Source organism: Mus musculus, chromosome 14, assembly GCF_000001635.26.
Source record: "Mus musculus strain C57BL/6J chromosome 14, GRCm38.p6 C57BL/6J".
Taxonomy (NCBI): Eukaryota; Metazoa; Chordata; class Mammalia; order Rodentia; family Muridae; genus Mus; species Mus musculus.
The window spans coordinates 105293375-105311338 of NC_000080.6; the positions used below are offsets into that span (position 1 = coordinate 105293375).

The window sequence follows — 17964 nt, forward strand, 5'->3', positions numbered from 1 at the left end:
TGTCTTGTGTGAGCTGAAAGGGCCCTAGGCTAAGGAAGCAGAACCTTGTGTAGTAATATTTCTTGAATCTTAGAAGCCATGAGTGGTAACAGATTTTGCAAGTAATTTTAGAGTTCTTTAAATTTGTAAGCACCTATATGTTTGTATATTATTTTTAAGCCTAAGGTATACTATGCAAACAGTATTTTTCTTAGTTTATTTTAGAGATTATTAGAATAGTAAAGACATCAAGATATTAAAAACTTGTTTAAATTTACTTGAACATTTTAATGATGAATAGGATATATATCCTATAATTATTAGCCTATCAAGAACTGACTTAAATTTTAATGCACGCAGCTTGTAGACATATTATTAGTTTGTCAGTTTCTAGTATTTTGGAAAGAAGGAGGAAGTCACTGGGTAAAGGCTTCATTGTTCGCAGCAGTAGCAGTGGTCTTGCTTTTGTTTTCATCAAGTGCCAGGCCCACAGGGCAACAGTAGGGACTAAGTGAAAATCCTCCCTGCTGTGGTTATGTTACTAGGATCCCAACTCTTCAGTGGTTGTTAGGATGCTCACCCCCTTGCTCTGCTGGGAGGTCCCGCTCCACCTCAGAGCTTCCCACTGTGTAGGAGTCCAGGAAAAGGCAGTCACTGTTTCTGTGTGGGAGACATGCAGACATGGAGACATGCAGGGAGAGTTCTTCCTTAACACTGCATTTAAATTGCATCCAGTCTGCGCTTTCTGATATCACCACTACAAGAAATGTTTAATGCTTTATTTCTTATAAGTGGTAATATATACATGTATACAGTTTACTTCAAGAGTCAAAATTGATGGATCAGAGGGCATATATGTTTTTATTTTGAATAAAAGCTGTCTCCTTGCTGTCTGGAGTCGGCACATAACATCCGTCACTGTTGATGAGTGTCCCTACTTGCCACCTGGCATTTATGCTTTCCTCATATCATTTCCTGAAGCTGATGTGTCCCTTTCTCCCGTGTTCTTCCCTCCCTCTCTCCATGGAGGACTGAGATAACCACTGGGTGGTGCATTACTGGGGTTGGGGTACCTTTCCTCTATCTCTCTTCACCTCTCTTTTTTGAGACAGCCTCTCACTAAACCAAACATTGGCCAACGTAACGAGATAGGCCAGCCAGTGAGTTCTAGGATCTGCCGTCTCTGCCCACCAGTGCTGGCATCTGTGGCACTGTACGAGCCACCGTGCCATGCTGCTTCGTGTGGGTTTCGCCTCCCGACTCAGATGTCTGAGCTTGTACTGACTGAGCTGTCGACCAGCCCTCAGCTTACCTTTCTTAACAGCACCTACGATAAAGTAATGCTGCTAATGTCTTATCTGTAGGACCACTTGAGAGCATTAGTTGTTACTGAAGGTCAGATCATTGTAATTATTTTAGTGAACTGCTTTGGTTTTTTTTTACAGAACCAAGAGGAAGACTGTACGCCACGGGATGACTTCAGTGATGTAGAGCAGCTCAGAGTGGGCAACGACGGCATTTTCATGCTGGCCTTTTTCAGTAAGTGACCTTGTCCTAGTACTCTACTTTATATAAATATTTAAAATAACTGAAGAAAAAAATACTACTAACATGAGTATACCTCACTTAAAGTGTAAATTGCATAAGCATTTGTTAGGTAATTTTGATTGCAACCATTATGGTCGATTGCAGGGGAAAAGGCAGAAGGAGAATTTAAAAGAACTGTTGCTGACCATCTAAGACTGTGGGCATATATACAGTGCACTCTGCTGTAGGCATGCACACAGTGAACTCTGCCTGTCTGCTTTGGACGCAAAAGACTTCTTTTTCAGTGGCCTTGAGCCAGAAGGGTTGGGGAAGGGGAAACTCTGTAAGCCCAAAGCAGTGTCACAGAGGTGTGACAGTTAGAAGACTAAACGTCATACAAATTATGTGACTTACATAGCAGATTTAAACTGTGAGGGAAGACTGTGTCATGTATTTGTTATTCCCTAACACAGTGATTAGCATGAATTAAATTCTTTGATAAATATTAAGGCATGCAGCAAATTGTTTAAATGGCTAAAGCCAGTATTACACCTAATGCTCAGTGAAAATGTATTAGGTTATGTGTGGCTTATTCTAGGGTAAAATGAGAAACCGTTTACTTATGTAAAATGATCGCCCAAATTCAAAACTAGAGAATCACTCTTCAGGTGTTGAACTGCTTTTAGTCTGGAGGTCGGCTTATCCCTTTCCCAGTTGGACAGGCTCCGTGCTTCTCTTCATGTCATCTGTGCAACCACAGAAGTGCGTGAGGAGTGGCAGGCAGTACGCTTTTCTTTTCCAACTGAGTTTATAGTTACGTTGCTATCCAGTATGTGCAGTATATAAGTATTAAGCTTGTCTTGCAGTTTTAATTGGGTAAGGTAGAGCCAAGGAAAAGGCAGCAAATTCATTGGTTTCAGATGGCTGCTTACTGATGCTTTTGTACTGTTAGTCTAGTGAACCTTAGTTTTAATCTTTGATTTTTATTCAACTAGGAAACTTCCATTTTGATATCAGATTCCTCACATCTTTTGTTTACATAAGGGATATCCTTTCTTTGTTAACATCTGTCCAGAACCTTGGGACCCTGCAGGTGGCTCCCTTGCCATGGCCAGGGTTGGGAGCCCCTAACCCGTGCTGTGCAGGTGTGGCAGCTGCCTGTGGGTCCCTGGAGCGAGCTACGGCTCCTCGAGCTGACTGAGGAGCTTAGGTCATTTCCTTTACCCATGGCTTTATTTAATATGTGTCTTTTAGAGTTTGCTCAGTGACAGTATATTGGTTTATATAAATATATATATATATATATATATTCATGGATTTTGTACAGAATTTCCAGATTTTAGTAAAATTCCGTGAAATTATATTTTTACAAGTTATTTCTGTTTTACAAATACTTCATAAATAGTAAAAAAAAATTGATTCTTTTTTGTTTGTTTTTGGTATGCAAGAGCCTGGTTTGATAAACATAGATTTGTTTGTAATTACTACCATCTAGTGGTTACTCTCCAGACTGCAACTGGGTTTATATTTCATGCTTATACTGGCTTTAATAGAGAGCTTATGTCTTTTTTTTTTCTCCTTTCCTTTCCTTTTTCCTTTTTCCTTTTTCCTTTTTCCTTTTTCCTTTTTCCTTTTTCCTTTTTCCTTTCTTTTCTTTTCTTTTCTTTTCTTTTTTTTTTTCGAGACAGGGTTTCTCTGTGTAGCCCTGGCTGTCCTGGAACTCACTCTGTAGACCAGGCTGGCCTCAAACTCAGAAATCCACCTGCCTCTACCTCCCAAGTGCTGGGATTAAAGGCGTGCACCACCGCTGGAGAGATGGCTCAGTTGTTAAGAGCAGTAATTGCTCTTCCGAAGGTCCTGAGTTCAAAACTCAGCAACCACATGGTGGCTCAAAACCATCTGTAATGAGATCTGATACCCTCTTCTGGAGTGTCTGATGACAGCTACAGTGTACTTACATATAATAAATAAATAAATAAATAAATAAATAAATAAATAAATCTTTAAAAAATTTCTTTTTTTTTTTTTAGAAAATAGAGAACTTATTATAAGTTAAGCATTTCAGGCTCCATTTCTGCAAACAACATCACAGAAAATATAAGATTTTTAATAAAAATCTTTAATAGGTTCAATTCTTGACTTTTCTACTTACATTTATCTTTTTGCTTAACTCATGTAATGTTCAAAGAGATTTACAGTTAAATTTAGTGACATAATTCCATTTTCACGTAGAGAGAATAAAAGGAAAGAAGTGTGCGCATCTCTGAATAATGTTTAGCAAGAGTGTTAGAAGTAATCTCACTCAGGCAGTATCATAAAGTGCCTCCTAAACAAAAAGTGGTAAGAGAATACAATAGGAGTTGCCTGTCAGTTAATTCTCGATGGATCCAGTGGGTAACTGACCTGCTTGGAAATGACCTTGAATGCTAGTGCTTTCAGATGTGGTAGATCGTCTTGTGAAACTTTCCCTTCAAGGTTCAGCCATTTGTCTTCTGTGTGTCAGGATCTTCGCATCCGAACAAGACATTGCAGTTTACTGCCCAGATCACTCATATTTTCGACTACAGGAAAACTGAAAGGAAAATCAGTGTTCTTGTAACTTAAACCACGGCAGCAAAAAAGAGAACCAGCAGACTGTTTTGAAATGTGAATTGTGACTGGTAGGGTATGTCTCCCTGACACAAGCTGAAGTTATTTGAGAAGAAGGAACCTAAATTAATAAAATCCCTGCGTGAGATCAGCCTGTAGGTCATTTTCTTAGTAATCAATACGGGAGAGCCTAGCCCATTGTGGGTGGGGCCACCCTAGTATGGTGGTCTTGGGTTCTATAAGAAAGCTGGATGAGAGAGCCATGCGGAACAAGCCAGTAAGCAACACCCTTCCATGGCCTGTGCATCAGCTGCTGCCCTGAATGAGTTCCTGTCCTGACTTCCTTCCCTGATGACCAGTGGTGTAACTGATAGGTCTGCAAACAGCATGCTGTGGTGGTCTCTAAGGACAGCCCGTGTGTAGAGTTAAAATAAACCACTGTTTGACTCAAGCAGTGCAGCATTGCTGGTACCATGTTTCTGTTTATTTGTATAGAAATTATGACCTTAAAAACGTATTTCTGCTATCTTTAGTGGCATTCATATTCAACTGGCTTGGGTTCTGCTTATCCTTCTGTATCACCAATACCATCGCTGGAAGATACGGTGCTATCTGTGGGTTTGGCCTTTCACTGATCAAATGGATCCTTATTGTCAGGGTGAGCATCTTGATCATTTTTATGTAAAATGTCTGTTTTTCACCTTGTTGCTTATTGCACATGCATTCCACTGAGTAAAGATTTACACTTCTGATTCTGTAACTCTGACAGCTTAGTAAAACTATATGTATCATGACTGTGAAAAGTTGTTAGGTAGAAACTTTGAAATAAGAAGATGCTTCCAGATTTTGGTATCTGTGTCCTTGCTTAAAGTTATTTAAATGTTCTCAACATTTTCTTCATTTCTTCTTACGTTGATTAAAATCTGCCTAAAGGGATTGCTTCTGAGGATGGAAGGAGAAGAGAAGAGAGTACCTTACTCAGTTTCCTATAGTATTCACAAATAATAGACAGCATTTATGCTTTGAACAAATCATGTTTTCTATTATTGTGATGCAGTACACAGGAGCCTTAAGTAAAACAGAAGGTTTCTGTTTAGTAAGTTATTGTGAGTTTAAAGTTCTCCAAGGTGGTTTAAATGTCCATTTGATCTTAATGTTGGCCAAAGACATAATCAAGGTCACTGAGAATAATGTAGATCATCAAGGTCACCGAGAGTAATGTAGATCATCAAGGTCACCAAGAATAATGTAGATCATCAAGGTCACCGAGAGTAATGTAGATCATCAAGGTCACCGAGAGTAATGTAGATCATCAAGGTCACCGAGAGTAATGTAGATCATCAAGGTCACCAAGAATAATGTAGATCATCAAGGTCACCGAGAATAATGTAGATCATCAAGGTCACTGAGAGTAATGTAGATCATCAAGGTCACCGAGAATAATGTAGATCATCAAGGTCACCGAGAGTAATGTAGATCATCAAGGTCACCGAGAATAATGTAGATCATCAAGGTCACTGAGAGTAATGTAGATCATCAAGGTCACCGAGAGTAATGTAGATCATCAAGGTCACCGAGAGTAATGTAGATCATCAAGGTCACTGAGAGTAATGTAGATCATCAAGGTCACTGAGAGTAATGTAGAGGTTGCCCAGGACGTTAAAAAATTACATCCAAATCTGACTGAGAACTCTGACATTTAGAAATACAAGAAGAGATGAGTCTTGGAAAAATCTTGTTTCAAATAATAACTAAATAGTTTCTCCCTCTTTAAAGCTTTGAAGGCTGGAAAGTAAAGACCTGTGAGACAGTTATCAGTGCTCACTCCTGCTGGGTATGTGGTACACACTCACAGCCCAGCCTGTGAGGTCAAGCCAGTATAATTCTGATGCCAGATGGGTCCATTGTAAGACCCTATATTAGAGGGGGGCGGGAGGGGTATTGGAAAACCCTCATCCCTTGTCCCACGGGTTCTTTCAAAGCCTTTCCTAATTTCCTGTTCCTGAGAATAACTTCTGTGCTTGGTTATCATTCACAAGCTGGTGTTCAGGGGAAAGTGGAGTAACCTTTTCTTGCTCCTGTCTCAGCAGTTTTCTTGTCAGGCAGATTCATCTAGCTTGCTTCTTTCTTTTGCCTCTTAAAGGTTTACTTTGGGCTTTTTTTTTTCAAAAATGTTTCTACCTGGCTTTTTTACCTTTGATTTTGTGTGAGCGTGTGTGCGTGTGCTTGCACTTTCCTGTCTGTCTCTCTGTCTGTGATTTGGAAGACATTTAGAGAGTCTGTTCTTCCCTTCCACCATATGGATTTTCAGGTTCAAACTCAGGTCATTAGACTTGGTGACAAGTTGTGTCAAGTTTTCTCGAAGCTATCTGTCTACCACTCTAAAGCCAGCAGACCCTGGGAGAATGGAGCCTGAAAATGAGGGTGACTAAAGTCTTAATGCAGTACCCAGCATTATCCAGTGCTTCCGACAGTTGATACTTTGAGGCTTAGGAAATCCAATCTCAAAGACAAGCTACTTGTTTATCGGTGGAGGCACAGGAATGCCAACAGCTGGAGCAAACTCACTCCTGTTCACTGCGCCTGGGAGGAGCAGGAAAGCATATTCTAAGAACAGCTCTGTGTGCTTGGAAAAACGGAGCTCACAAGTCTATTCACAGAATTTTTCATGGTGTTATACAATTTCTAAATTAGAATATGTAAATTATGCAAACAGTATTTACTTCAACATTGCTTTCTGATTGAAAGCTAAATCTTGCTAAAGTTTTCAGTAGAACTACAAGTCTAAAATGTCTGCTTCTGTTAAATGCTTCAGAAGTTTTGTTAGTACATTTGTTTTATTAATTTATTAAAAGTAGCCATTGTACAAATATTAATACTTTGAATGATATTTTTATTAGTTTTGAATTTTTTTGGTAGCTTTGCAGGATTTTGGTTCTTCTAACAGCTCCTATACTGGTACATATCCGATAATAGGTTTGACTCTTAATCTATTGGACTCTATTATAAAATGATTGAAGGTTGAATCATTGTGAGAACTCTTGATAGTTTTTGTTTTAAATTTACTTCAAATGATGTCCTGTCAGTTTCTACCATGAGCTTAAATCAGCTAGATGTTGTATACACACAAAGACAACGCTACAACCCTGCCCTTGCAGAGTTTCTTGCTAGAGAAACTGAAATAAGTTGGAGTTAGGACTTAGCTGTATTGCCAACAGAACTGTCGCTATTGCGCAAATGGACTTTCTCATGAAATCCTAGAGCATGGTAAACGATTCACAAGCTAATGTTTCCGTGTTCCTCAGTCGCTGCTTTACTAGAGTCAACGCTGACAGACACAGAAGGAGGTCGCGTCAGCTCCCTGTGCAGCCTGTACTCAGGGCATCAGCGCTCACTGTCTGGAGTCTCTGCTTGCTGCTTGTTGGGGAGAGCATTTGTAGAGCATTGAAAATGGTTTTGTTTGGCTCTTTCCCTTTCTGTTTCCTAAGCTTCTAAAGCTTATTAAACTGCTTTTGAATAAAAAGTAATTTTTCAATTATCAATTTTTTCCTCATTGTGAATCTTTTATGTGTGGAAGTCTGCAGCAATGACAGTTTTACTACATTCCAAAGGGCTGGGATAGTCTAAATCTTGTGAATTTCTAAAACTCTTAGCTTAGAATATAGATCCTAGCTCTTCATTAATTTAAAATTATTCCAGAGGAAGCACTTCACAGGCTTTAAAGACATGCTTTGGTCGGCTTCATTTATATGCCTCCCAAGTTGCAACACCGTGTATAATTTGTATTTTTACTGTTACCAAAGCTATAGATTTTTAAGCTCTAATGGAAATTACTAACAAATAGTTGAAATACTTCTAACTAATTTTAGATTTAAATGTCATTTTACATTTTCCACAATTTTTTAGGTAAATTAGATTCAATTTGGAAATCAGTAGAGAGAAATCAATTAAAACAATCTTTTTTTTTGTTTTTAACTGAATATGTTATCTGAAACACTTGAGAATAATTATTTTGAGGCAGTTTAAGATGCTATGTAAATTGGGAAGAATTATCCAATAGGTTAAGAACCCTGGATTGATAAACTTTCAAGTTCTGTGAGTGCAGTGTCTTGCCCTAGAGAGGTGCTGTGCTGTGGGTGGGGCCCTGCCTCCAGATGCCGGCTGAACTCTCCCACCTCACACAGAATAAAAGAGCAACTAACATGGCCAGCAGTAACAACTGTTGAAATGTCACTTCAAGGTTCATTTAGCTATTCTCAGCTCACTGTTGGGAGCTGAATGCCAGGCATCTAGTTTGAAAATAAAAAGTCTCTAATGAGTTGGGGGGTCTTTATGTGCCTAGTATTTTTGGCAGTGGGTAACAGTAGGGGGTGTAACAGAAGGTCAAAAACTTCATTTTAGAGGTCACTAGAACATCTCCATCTGATAAGATTAAACTAATGTGGCTTTTGTGTTAATATCCAAAGCAGCAGGTTGCTCAACCCGTTTGGGTTTGTAGCTGTGGCTTTGGGAGAGTATAAGAAACGGATGTAAACTTTTCAGTCAGAAACATTGTTTGATTCCAATATATAACAGGCATTTATCTTCTTGCAAGCAGTTTGGTTTATGAAGTATTTCACAGAAGTTTGCAATCGCGTAAGAGTTTCTTCTCAAATATACATGTTTACCACTAAGCCTTGTTCCTGGGCTTTCCTCTGTGCTGTTGTTATATGCTGTTTTTAAGCATTAAAGACTATCTAAAGAGATCATTTATTCTGAAACCTATGATAATCTGAATGTTCAAATTTAATTAAACAAATATGATTAATGTACTTATGTTTACTCCATAGTTTTCTGACTATTTTACTGGCTATTTCAATGGACAGTATTGGCTTTGGTGGATATTTCTCGTACTTGGTAAGTTTATCGCTAATACAGTTCAGTTTAAATAATTGTAGTTTGTTACTCAGCTTAACTGGTGCGAGGAAGTTGTGTTACTGCGGTGCAGAAGGAAGGTTGGCTCCCACTTTGCTTCTTACCAACATAGGGAAAGAAGTAAGTGCTACGGAAGGGAAAGGTTCCACCTAATGAAACTGTTCTCTCTTATCTTAGGGATAATACACATACACATACACGTACACACTTCATGATAATGTAGCATGTGGGAGGCTTTCAGCACTCAATGCTGTCTCTTGTTTTCGGATCACAGAAACATTCTTTGTGCGTTTGAAGGGTGCCTTTTATCAATCATGAACCTGCCCTGCAGGCAGGGCAGGGCTTCTGCCCAGTGACCACAGTGCTGCTATATAGTCGTCTCTTTTGTAAGGCTCATTTTTTATTATGCTGGTGAAACTTTCAATAGTATGTGGTAATTAAGTTAGTTTTAGCTTTATACCCTTGGCCCGTATTTCAAATGTCTGTTGACTCATTTTAATTCTTTTAGATTTCAGTAGGTGGCAGTCTTCTCTGTAGGTTTTTAGTCATGCAGTTGGACTTTGAGGATTTTTGTGGAATATATATTATTGGTGGCCAGTTAAGGTCACTAAATTTTTAATGTAATAGTATGGTAAAATTATCTTAGTGTAGTAACTAGGTTGGGGAGTCGTAATTAATTACATAAGCGTTAAGATGGATTTATATGTTGTTAATTATATCCTTTTTATTGAGTCTCTTACCTAAAAATTGAAGGAAAAAAAAACAAACCTATGACTTCTGTGATGCACTTAAACACACCGTGCGTGCATTTGCTTTTATGCCCATTGTAAGGGCTGAGTGCAGGCAGAGGAGGGTGGCCGTGGGGCAGAGTGCCAGCGATGGTCCTGGTTTATTCACAGACTTCATCAGCACCAAATATCAGCACCAAAAATGTTGCTGCCCCATACTTAAAACAATGCTGAATACCAGGAGGATGCTAAGACTAAGAGCCACCGAGTGGACTTTAGAAATGATTGGCGTAATTTAGAAAATGCTGAAGTAGAACAAACTGGGTCTAAGAAGCAGCCTCCACAGGGAAAAGAAGGGATCCCACAAAATGTCGGCTGTTTTCAATAGTATAGTATTCTGTATTTGAAAAGCAGAAACCGCGCTTATGTTTATGCCTTGCATTTGGTAGGGAATGAGGGTAGAGTTGGGAGGGACAGGATCATACATGGAGTGGGATGAGACTTAACTGACATCTAGCCCTTCATTTGTTATCGTGTGTGTTCACCTTGTCTAGACTGCTACGTGCTCTTCCGTATGCTCAGGTTACCTTCTGATAGTGGGCTAGAGACTAGCTCCTCTCCACAGGCTCTTCATTCCTGGTGAAAGAAGTCACGCATGCACGCTCCTGCTTTTGTTTGCGCCCCACTGTTTCTGGTTATGAATCTCCTGGAGTTAATGAGTGCTTCCCAGAAAACTGCGTGCTTAAATATTCCCGAGGCGTGTACTAAGAGTGTTAATGCTTCTGAACTTACCTAGTACTTTTCATCTGAAGCTCTAAAGTATTTCATAGGCATTGCTTTTTCAATTATTAAAGATGTAGGTGATGTAAATGGGTATCATTTAAAAATAGTGTTTTGCTTAGAGAGCTCCATCAGCCATGTAATCACAGAGATCACTAGAGTGACTGCTTCCCAAAGACCATCCTGACTCATCTTAGTTTTTGATAGTAGTCTTTGATTAGTTAAAAATAAAAACTTAAAACTTGTCCATCTTTGAATATAGATTTCAAAAGTGGCAGGCACTTTATATTGCCAGTCTTATTTTTTTAATCTGTACTGTTAACATCTGTGTGCACTCATTTTGTCTGATTACTTTAAAAACCAACACCTTCATTTGCTCACTATTAGAGTCATTGAAAAGTGTCATAAAAGGTAAGAGTTGTAGGAGTGTAAAGTGTGCTAACCTTGCTGTGTACAGCTTTCACTGCTTCTCTTCTTCTCTGTGGTTTGGATTTTAATAGCTTACATTTGCTTTAATTTTGTTATAGTTAGGATTAAGAAATTGAAAGAATGTCAAAAAGTCCTATTTTATCATGATAGTGTGGTCATGTAGTTTAGTGTGGATAGTGTGGATTTTAATAGCTTACATTTGCTTTAATTTTGTTATAGTTAGGATTAAGAAATTGAAAGAATGTCAAAAAGTCCTATTTTATCATGATAGTGTGGTCATGTAGTTTAAGATTACTGTAGAGTCAGTGGAATCTGCGGATTGTCCTCCTTGAGCAGAGGGACCGTATTTATGCGTGCCTATGCTGTCCTGCTCCCCACAGTAAGAACGTGTCTGTCATCTCTCTCCTCAGGCCTGCTCCTTTTCTTCAGAGGGTTTGTTAATTACCTAAAAGTCAGAAACATGTCTGAAAGTATGGCGGCTGCACATAGGACGAGGTACTTCTTCCTGCTATAGAGGTAAGAAATGTTAGTGTGGGTTTGTTTACTCATATTACATATCAGCATATTTATTATGGCTATACTGCTAGTAGCTTATTGAAATTTAATAAGCTGCTGACCTTTTCAGACAATTTAGATAAAACATTTTAAGTGGAATTTCATTAAGTTAAATTTTAAAATACAAAATTATAAACAAGAGCTCTATGTACTTTTTGTGTTTTTTTTTAAAATTTTTTATCTTTTATTTTAGCTTACTAATCACTCCATTCACTTACATCCCACTTCTGTTTTCTGTGCTGTTGGGATTGAGCTCAGAACTTTACATGTGTAACAAGAAAGAGCTTTAAGCTCCACCCTTGGTCTTTGAGACAGACTTGTGCTCTGTAGCCCTCGATGGCGTCAAACTGGGACCCTCCTAAGTACTGAGATTACAGGTGTGCACCGGTATCCTCAGAGAAACTTAAATCCTACTTTTCAACTTTTTAATGATCTGTCACAGGCACATTTGAAATAATTAGTAGCACAAAACTTAAAGACTTCGTTTTTTCCCCTACTCCCCTCTGGTTAAGTCTCATGAAGGCATTTTTTTTTTATTAGATATTTACTTTATTTACATTTCAAATGTTATCCCCTTTCCTGATTTCCCCTTTGAAAACCTCCATTCCCTACCCCTTCCCCCTGCTCACCAATCTACCCACTACTGTTTCCTGGCCCTGGCATTCCGCTATACTGGGGCATAGACCCTTCACAGGACCAAGGGCCTCTCCTCCCATTGATGACAGACTAGGCCATCCTCTGCTACATATGCAGCTGGAGCCGAGTCCCACCATGCGTACTCTTTGGTTGGTGACTTAGTCCCTGGTTAGTTCATATTGCTGTTCCTCCTATGGGGCTGCAAACCCCTTCAGCTCCTTGGGTCCTTTCTCTAGTTCCTTTATTGGGGACTCTGTGCTCAGTCTGATGGATGGCTGTGAGCATCCACTTCTGTATTTGTCAGGCCCTGGTGGAGCCTGTCCAGAGACAGCTATAACAGGCTTCTGTCAGTAAGCACTTGTTGGCATCCACAAAAGTGTCTGGGTTTGGTGATTGTATATGGGATGGATCACCAGGTGAGAAGCACCTAAAGAAGTGGCTGAGAAGTACCTAAAGAAATGTTCAACATCCTTAGTCATCAGGGAAATGCAAATCAAAACAACCCTGAGATTTTACTTCCCACCAGTCAGAATGGCTAAAATCAAACTTAGGTGATAGCAGATGCTGGTGAGGATGTGGAGAAAGAGGAACACTCCTCCATTGCTGGTGGGATTGCAAGCTTGTACAACCACTCTGGAAATCAGTTTGGCTGTTCTCAGAAAATTGGACATAATACAACCAACCTGAGGATCTACTAATACCACTACTGGGTATATTCCCAGAAGATGCTCCAACATGTAATAAGGACACATGCTCCACTATGTTCATTGCAGCCTTATTTATAATAGCCAAGAGCTGGAAAAAACCTAGATGTCCTTCAACAGAGGAATGGATACAGAAAATGTGGTACATTTACACAATGAGGTATTACTCAGCTATTAAAAACAATGAATTTATGAAATTCTTAGGCAAATGGATGAAAATTGAAGACTTTATAAAGCATATTTTTATAACAAAATACTTAAATAGGAAGGATGGATATTCTGAAAAAGTAATGCAAAGTTCGTGCAGACATCCACAGATTTGTGATTGAGAAACACTTTGTCCCATAGTAAGAAAAGACGGAAATGAGTGGAGATAACTCTAGTTACCCGTTGAGTTTGTGGAAGTTTTGTGTATCACATTTATTAAACAGCCAAGGAGTCTCTTCAAATAAATGCACTGTTTCTTTACTGAGCTCTTTGTATTTATGGGTTCTGTATCTATGTGCTTAATCAGCCATGGATTTTTAAATATTTGACAAAGAGTTTCATCCATATTGAATATGTACATTTTTCTCTTGCCACTATTCAAAAACAGTTCTGTGTAGCAATCATTAGTGTGGCTCTTAAGTTGTATTAAGTATTGTATGTAGCTAGTGGTGATGCACTCTAGCAGAAGATATATGTCTGCTATGTGCACATAACATACCATGTTATCATGTGCATCTGAGGAGTTTGATATTGGAGAGAGGTCCTGAAACCAATACACTGTAGCTATTGAGAGATTATACTCCTTCCTGTAGTAACGTGTGGTTATGATTTGACTGCTCACACTTTTAGCTTATGTGACTTGCTGTAAGAGTCTCTCCCATAGGCAAAGGGCTATAGGCAAGCAAAGAGTGCTGAGAGTGGGAGAAATAGTTTTCCCAGCAATGATCCATCTAATTGATTATCCAATACCAGGTGGTCAGCCTTGAAATTGTATATAGGTAAATTACTCTAAGTGGACTGTGCAGGTTGTATTTATATATTTACACACATATACACATGTGTATATATACATACATACATACATACATACATACATATATATATATATATATATGTATGTATAAAATGGGAGCAGTTAAAAAAAAAGGCTTGATTCCAAGAGGGACTTAGGTGAAAAAGGAAAAAAGAAGGGGGAAATTATATAATTATATTTTAATTAAAAATTTAAAAGTAAAAAGGATATACCATTATTTCTGCTGAAGAACACACATGTAAATATAATGTCTATATAAAATGTATTTCTGGATTGTATGAAAGTATTAGTTTAAGTGTTCCTTAACATTTCCTACTCTCAAAAGATACTAAATTTTCTTTTTAATTGTTAGAATGTTTTTGTGAACAGTGGCACCAAGGATTTGGTAGTACTAACAGTAAAATAAAAGGCAAAAAATATTGGTAAGTGTGCACTGTCCCCGGAGAAGTGTGATTCTTTTGTAATTTTTTATGAGTCAGATATAATGTAAATATCATAGACTACATAGAGGCTTTGTCTTAGAAAAATGTAAAAAGCACATTATTATCTTCATCCAAAGACTGCTCTATAGTTGGTAAAATGGGACTTTATTGTATTATAATTACAAGGATAACTTAGTACTTTAGGCAACTTCTTTTTTTGTCTCTAGGTGGCATCAACCCATCATTCCTTTCTTACACCAATGTGAACCGTCCACATCATCTGTAAAGCGACAGCTTTGCTAAGATAGAAGACTGCTGAGAGCAGAAGGAAATGTAGTGAAGGGTGGAGCTTCGGAATTAAATGACAGGGTGGTTTACGCTAAAAGCCATTTCTGTTCATTCCTTAATCTGTGTATTTCATTTATTTTGCACATTTGCATATGTGCTTGTCTTACAGATATGCATATACTTGAAAGAATCTATAACGTTGTAGCAGCAGAGCCCAGTCCTGCTCGGTTACTCAGTGCTGATACAATTGGAGGAATTGGGTAACGAGCAGCCTTCCAGCACGTGACGCTTCCGACGTGGCCGTTAGCGTAATCAGAGTTACACTATTACTCTTGTCCAGTGCTTTACTTTCTGCCTCTTAGATGCATCTAGTAATCCACACACGAAATATTCTTTGTTATATATGATGTTTATTAAAACTTGTGGTGTGCTTATTAGAAAGAATTTGTCAGATTTTTGAATATGATATTATTTAGGAAATCTGTAAATAACCATGCATATATTGCTTTTTACATTGTTTTCTTAAATTGTGTCTAGATATCTTTTCATTAATTTTAAATTAAGTAAACTAAATAAATAAAAATAAACTTTTTTAAAGATGTGTGGTTTAGGATGGGCTTTAAGAAAGTGAGTCTACCAAATGCCAGTTAAAGAGCAAGTTAGGGGTACGCCAGTTTCAGGGGTGTTCAGATGAGAACCTTAGGTTTTAAGATTACTCACCTTACAGTTCTTATAAGAAGAGATTGCTTTAGATCTTATATTTATTTACATTTAAAACAATTTAAAAATTAATTTACCAAATATATCCTCATTTGCATTTGTCTTTTAAAAAGCCAATAAAGATATCTTTCAGAGTATTACTACAATCATTTTTCTTTAAATGTTTAATTTGTTAAGTGTAGAAAATAAAATCTTGTTCTGTTAATAGTGCCTCGTTTAGTGATTCCAAGACTAATTTGTAAAAACGTACAGCCTGAATTGAGATCCTCAGAATACCTGATTTCATGTTGTTGAAATGTCTCTATAGAATGAATTTAGGGTGTGGAGTGTGTGTGGTGAGTTTGTGTGGCCATTACTCCAACTGGAATCTGCTTTTACATCAAAAGCTACAATGCTAGCCATCTCACAGATCATTTTCTGACTTTTGTGGTTTTCATTTTATCTTAACTTATGAATGCTAAAAGTAAAAGATGATGGAAATTACACTGCTGCTTACATATAAAAAAAAAAACATTTAACATAGCCGTAAAGAACATACAAAATTGATTGCAACACTATGACTAAAAAGTGCATCTAACTCTTCAGGGCTGTTTGTCCCATCTTAAGGAAAAATAAAATTTATTACTTTATAACCTCTTGTATTTCTTGTATTTTATGATTTTCTCATTGTTTTGAGAGCCTCCTAACTGTTTCCCCACTTCCCTTTCCTCTTCTCCTTCCTAGAGCCTTTCCTGTTGATTTTCCTGAGTGGTGCGCCTCATCGCCTCACAGGGAGCGTGCAGTGGCAACAGAGAGCTCAGGGCTGGGGCTCCGTGTTCTCTTCATTCCTGTGGGAAATCCTTTTGTAAACTGTTCATTGATGTTGCGGATTAAGTGAACTAACTAAAAATACGAGGAAGCTCAGCTACCAAACATCAATTTGTTAACATTTCATCTTAGCTTTTGAAGCATTCCTATTTTATTTTTCCATATGTATGGACCACTTTGATCCAACATAGAACTTCATTTTTATTTCTCTCTTAAATCTGTCGAGTGCAGATGTACATTACCGAATCCTCGGTAACTGTAATAGTTGAATGGTAGCCATATATCTCATCATCCAAGCAGGATCAATAGAAGTGTTACTTAAAAAGCTTAGCATGCCTTTCCAGATGTGTGGAACCCCACACGAGTCCTGTCGTCTCCTGTGCTTGAACAGCTGTGGTATTTTGGAGAGCCCCCCCCCCCCACCACCTTTACATGATGCCGTAAAGACAGTGAGAACGCACAGTGTCCGGGCCATTTAAGTGAGTAAGATGAAGGCTTGGATAGTCATGTCAAAATACCTTCAGGGATGTTTATGTTTGCATAAGCTTGTTATGGGTTGAATAATCCATTTTGATGTAGTTATGCAGTAGATTATTCTACAGCAAAATATGTATTTTCATGTAGTGCATTAGGATGGAATCTAAAATTTGAAAGTTAAAATATGAGTCCTATTATACTAAGTTTTAAAGTAAAAGTCTCTACTTCATAAAGAAAACCACTAATCTTTAACCAATTACTTTAAGCCTGTCAGGTGAATCTCAATTATGATATATCTTTGAAGTAGCTCATAAACTTTAGTTGTTAAAAAAAATCACAAGTATTTTTTTCTGTTTTTCTTCCCCGCTCCCAGTTTTTTTTCATCTCCGGCCTCCTGAAAGCTAGGTAAGCATTCTGCCACTGGGCTACACTTCCAGCCCTCTTCTTTTTATTCTGAGACAGAGTATCCCTGGTTTGTCCCAGGACTCACCCTGAAGCTCAGAGCAGCGCTTGAATGTCCGGCCTCCTGCCTCGGCTGCCCACACAGCTGAAATCACACAGCTATCCCATGTTCTTTTTCAGTTAGACCTTTCACAATTGGAAAGTAGAGTTCACAATATCTGGAGAAAAAGTCAGATATTCTTAATACTTTTCCCCAAAATGGTACTTGCTGTTTTAAAGATGCAAGCATGGTGCCAGTGAGGGATGGATGCTCTCCTGACCTGTGTCTGAGTCTTCTCAGAACAACTGTTACCAGAGTTTTGTTCAGCCTTAATGGTGCTTCCTCTCACTGTCCAAAGTCCTGGGACTGTAACCCGCTGCCTGAGAAAAAGAACTGGGTAAGGGCAGGAACCAAAAGAGGAGGTTAAGTTCTTTTTTCAATTTCATTTCTTTTTTTAATGTTTACTTTTATTTTATATGCATTGGTGTTTTACCTGCAAGTATGTCTGCGTGAGGGTGTCAGATCTCGGAGTTACAGTTAGGAGCTGCCATGTGGGTGCTGGGAATGAAATGCAGGTAAGTGTGGTCAATGTTCTTAACCACTGAGCCTTCAGCCCCCAGGCTGTTACATTCTTAAGCAACCATTTATTTGAAATGGTTGAAAAAGAGGCATAGTTAGATTTGAAAGAAGTTATATTTGATTATAGTTTATAATATTTAATAAACGGAATTTAGGTTTTAATTATATCATTGGGATTGCTCATTAAGTAGCCGTGAAATATTAGCATTTTTAAGATATCCTTTTTGATAAGGTTCACCTGTTAGGTGACATTCTGCCATTCATCATTTCACCTGTTAGATGACATTCTGCCATTTGTCATTTCAACAGTGCACTTGCCTATATAAGGAAACGGAATGTTGTGTAGTTTGTTAATAAAATGTGTGGG

At 38.2% G+C, this 17964-nt stretch overlaps 1 protein-coding gene across 3 annotated transcripts in view; it reads left to right on the plus strand.

The window, feature by feature from the left end:
- Ndfip2 (Nedd4 family interacting protein 2) overlaps positions 1-15924 on the plus strand; it is a 50708-nt gene extending 34784 nt beyond the window's left edge. The window contains exons 4-8 of one of the 3 annotated variants that reach the window (NM_029561.5): positions 1425-1518; positions 4629-4753; positions 8925-8991; positions 11357-11462; positions 14512-15924. In NM_029561.5, the coding sequence (NP_083837.2) occupies positions 1425-1518; positions 4629-4753; positions 8925-8991; positions 11357-11460 (390 nt within the window). In that variant the 3' untranslated portion in view covers positions 11461-11462; positions 14512-15924. Of the gene's footprint in view, positions 1-1424; positions 1519-4628; positions 5273-5384; positions 8306-8924; positions 8992-11356; positions 11463-14511 lie in introns of those variants that run through there. The other 2 variants (NM_001190989.2, XR_001781167.2) reach the window with 2 other exon arrangements.
- Positions 15925-17964: the final 2040 nt, after the last annotated feature.